Source organism: Phoenix dactylifera, chromosome 1, assembly GCF_009389715.1.
Source record: "Phoenix dactylifera cultivar Barhee BC4 chromosome 1, palm_55x_up_171113_PBpolish2nd_filt_p, whole genome shotgun sequence".
NCBI lineage: Eukaryota > Viridiplantae > Streptophyta > Magnoliopsida > Arecales > Arecaceae > Phoenix > Phoenix dactylifera.
The window spans coordinates 6,560,812-6,565,297 of record NC_052392.1 but is presented as its reverse complement, the minus strand read 5'-3'; the positions used below and the strand labels follow the sequence as shown (position 1 = coordinate 6,565,297).

The window sequence follows — 4,486 nt, the reverse complement described above, 5'->3', positions numbered from 1 at the left end:
ATTTTTTAGCCTATGTTCCCATGCAGATTAAGCCATTGCTCAAGGAACTGAGGCTTTGCCAATCATGAGTCAAAGCAAGAGTCGACGATGCTCGGAATTGGACCATGGTTCCTCTTGCCGTGGCGAGAAGTGGTACTATCTGAACTAATGCTCGAGTTAGCTCATGTTAGTTTGGATGACGAGCAAGGCTAGTTAGGCTGCCCATCGAGCGAATCCATGTTTATCTCAATTTTCTATAAATTTTAAATTTTACAAAAAGGATCAGAAGAAGTTATTATGAATATAAGAGTCATCTCTCATCCCACGGCAACATGTTTATGAATCCAAATCTAGTTCAGTAATTTGTGTACAATGCTATATTGGAGGAATAATTCTTAAAAAGTTAGTAATCTTTATTTAAAAGCACTACTTAGTCACATATTTATACTATATATTGCAATACATATGCTTAATATACATGTGAATATTTATGTATTTGGCCAGGTCAGCCATGCTATCAGGCCCAGGCTCAGGTCAATTGCAAATGGGGCCTAAATTGTTCTGACCCAAACCTAACCAGCCCATATCATATTGGCCCATTCGATCATGGGCTGGCCCGGCCCAATATGTATGCCAATGGACCAGTTCTACAAGTTGGGCCATAATTTATTTTATGACTGGTTACTTTCATGGCCCATTAGAACCACATGATCATAAGTATGACTTTATGAAGCACCATCAACCAAAATTAACTAGGTCAAATCAGAAACACTGTCATCAAGATTCGAATCTAGAGCATCCTACAACATGATGTGTTGTTCTTGAAACCATGCAGAAAATTGCAAATAGATGATCCACTTTAACATGTGTGAGTCATTTTGATTTGTTGGATCACTTTATTTGATCAGGCGTAAATTAATACAGTAGATTGGTGGTCCATTTTTGTCCACATCTTTGAAAATTACTCATCAAGATTGGTCGAGTCAGCCATGATTTAGGTTATCTAGTTTATTGATGCCCTTAGACGGTATGAGCATTATCCAATCAAAGGCCACAAAAGCTGCAAACATCATCCCCTGCCTATCTATCTAACATCTAGTTGTTCATGATTTTCTTAGATTCATTGCATGTCATATGTAAGAAGTGCAAAACATTGACCTTGAAAAGACCTAGTTAGGCCTTAACCATATTTAATTTATTTTAAGAAAATAAATTTTAATGAAAATTTTTTAAATGCTTTTATCAACAACTCTGATTTGGTCGAAATGTAAGAGTTAATTTCTGAAGAGTTATACCGTAAGAAAGTGTATGTTGCGGCAAACCCTGAGGTGTTCTACGGAGGATTTTTGCCATTCTGTATAGAAAGTTTTTACCTTGGCCTAGCGGTTTTTATCAATACCAAGTGCTCTCTGATACCATTTATATTTAATCTTAGCCAAAATAAATTGTTACATTGGCTTGTTAATATATGTCAACATATTAGCCATGATTTTTTCCATTTTTTTTTGGCGATCTTAAGTAAATAAGTAGATTTTACTAATTAAAAATATCAAAAAAAAATCAATAGGTTAAATAATATTTAATCTTGGTCTAGCTATATGGGTTGATATTTGCTGACATTGGCCAAGATCTCAGGATATCTTAGAATTTTCCAAGTTTGTGAGCCCAGCATAAGAATAAAGATAATGCGAAATCTCTTGACATCATGCCATCCAGCAAGATTGCCAGGGTATCTGACATCAAAAACTTTGGTTGTATATTGCCAAGTAATTGTTTTTGAGAGTCTGCTAAGCAATAAGATGGATCAAATGTAAACAAAAAAAGGCCAAACAATAAAAAGCCTTGTCAAGTTCACCTACACAATCTCTTTGTGCACCCTGTGGCCAAGTCTACTTCTGATTAAGTTCAGGTCCAATTTGTTTGATCCAAACAAGACATTGTTAAATGAGGCTGGGTCTATTTTGAAGGCTGGTGAATTAGAAGATCTAGGTGGGGTCCAAATTGGACCAGAAGTGGTCCATGATTGTCAACTGTGGCCCTACTTGTCATGTACTAGCACTGGCATCAAATGTGGCCCCCTAATGTTCATCTGATGATGATTGGACAGCACAAGCACATGAGGATATAATAATGAGAAGAGCTTATGCCTATAGTCTAAAGATTAGAAGAGAATATATGTCATAAAGTGGGCTGTGTGTAGCTCTCAATTTGTCACACATGATTGTTCTAAGGAACAGAGATATGTACAAATGGGTGGGAGGTTGATATAAATTCCTCTATTCTGGATAGTTCTTTTGCTTTTGAATCATTTGGATATGGTGGAATATTTGAATTAAGAAAACCAGAATTCCTTGTGGTTCTTTCCCTTCTTGGGTGTTGGCAGCTGGTGTTGGAGCTATTCATTTGAGGATAAAAGGGTGAAAAAGGTTGCATGTAACTGAGAATGCCATAAGCAGTGTCCTTTTACAAAACTAATAGGTTTAGGGTTGGAAGACTAGCAATGTAACCAAAGAACATAAAGTTTCAGGAGTTTATGTTGCATCCTACTTGTGTTCCATGAAGAATCAATAACTAATTGTACTTTAAGCTCAACCTGACTGGCCAACCAGTGTTCAATTATCCATTATTTTTGCTATGTGAAACTTTTCATGGAGGTAGCAATATTGGCACAACTCAGGGCTTTATCTAGAAAGACTAGGCAGAATAAATTATTTGAATTTTTTGGTCTTATGTAAGTACCGAAACTTTATCTAGTGCATAGCCGACGTGGGATTAAACACATGTCCGCACGAGTTCTCACAAATATGCCAAGAAATAACAACTTTCGTTGGCCAAAGAGCATATGCAAAGCATATTAGACGGTCTACATTTATCCTTTAGGAAGCATATGAAATTTCACACTATATATCAATGTTCTGCGCAACTCACTCTTTGAATTTCTTATAAGATTTTGCCATCTAAAAACTTAACCAAGATTATATTTTTCAGACTTAACAAACCTCTAGTATCTCTTCATGCATAGCCTGGATATGCAAGGAATTACTCTTCATGAGAAACACTCGCAAGCTTTGTACAAGCTCCAACAGGTTATAACCAACGTTGTACAAAAGATTAAAAAAAATTATGAATTATGTAACATTAAATCATCAGATAGATGGCTTGAAGCAGAACAATCACCTATTTGCTGCATGAGTAAAACTACATCAATCCCTTCACCTTAGAAACAAGGACAAGTTGCTCCTCACAACAAGCATCACCACCTTATTCCATTCGCTTTTTCCTACTATTTGCTCTGCCATTCTGAATTATTACGCCAACTCGTGCTCATGTCCTTGTCCGGATAAATGACGAATGAATATATTGGCTCGTGGATTTAGACTATACTACATTGTCGTCAGTTTCAACCTAGAATATAAGGCATATTGTGAAAATAAACAAGAGCCTGCGATCAAGGCTGGTGGGAAAATATTACTTCCCTTTGTATACTACATTGGAGAAACAGAGCAGTCTAAAAGCTGAAAACGGAACTTAGAACTGCCAAAAGTTTAACCACTATAGTTTACTTTTGTACATTGCTCACAGCAAACTCTAATGCACAGCATTAGAATTATTCTATGTTGCTTCATTGTTTCAAAGCTTGCTTGTTTCAGCTACTAGAGCCAGAGGGCACCTGCATCTCGGAGCAGTGGGACGAGTTTGCCACCAAGGTGAAGGGACATCACCTTGTCTGTGGATCCAATAAGCTTGCCGCCAATGAAAACAACCGGCACCGGCGGGGAGCGTCCCATAAGCTTGGCTAATGCCATCTCCATTTCTTTTCCTCTGGGGTCCTCGTCGACCTCATGCACAGAAGGATTAACACCAAGCTCGCAAAAGAGCCTCTTGACAGTGTGGCACATACAGCATGTGCTCAGACTGAAGACCACCACCGCCCTTTGCGACGCCAGCCTCATCACCCTGTCCATCTCAACACTTGAAGTTGAATTAAGTGAAAGATGGAGATCTAATTCTGATTTGTGAGAAGTATGGAAGTTTTGAGAAGGAAGAGCTCAAAACCAATGAAAAGGACAGTACGTAGGAAGAAGAATGAGGAGCAGACAAGAGAAAAGAGCCTAGAATTCAGAAAGAGAAGACCGAAGAAAAGGAAATGGAGAGAACTGAGCTTGGGATGTGGATGGAGAAGTGAGAAGGCTGAAGAGAGCCAATGAAGACAAGCTTTGATGAAATGATCGACCTGCGAGTGTGGTGGATTTGAGCTCATGCTGTAACGTTTATATAGGCCCAAAGGAGTTTTAAGGTGAAGATCTTTTTGCTGCATGCCAAAGTTGACCCCGTGATCATCGCTTTGGAAAGTGACTCCAGTTTACCGCTGCCTGTGTTTTTGGACAGAAGCCGATTCGTGTTGAGCTGGAAATTGGATAAGGTCAACTTGCTCTTTCAACTGTGTACAAAGATTTTCTCACCAAGAAATATATGTAGAAAGCTTGGGAGAATCAAAACAAGGCTT

The 4,486-nt window shown here is 38.3% G+C and overlaps 1 protein-coding gene across 1 annotated transcript; it reads right to left on the bottom strand.

Moving 5' to 3' along the window:
* Positions 1-3,404: 3,404 nt before the first annotated feature.
* On the bottom strand, positions 3,405-4,247 carry LOC103714009 (glutaredoxin-C1-like). The gene has a single exon (XM_008801108.4). It carries the CDS (start codon positions 3,942-3,944, stop codon positions 3,633-3,635), a length of 312 nt encoding a protein of 103 aa, XP_008799330.1. The 5' UTR covers positions 3,945-4,247; the 3' UTR covers positions 3,405-3,632.
* Between the last annotated feature and the right edge of the window lie 239 nt (positions 4,248-4,486).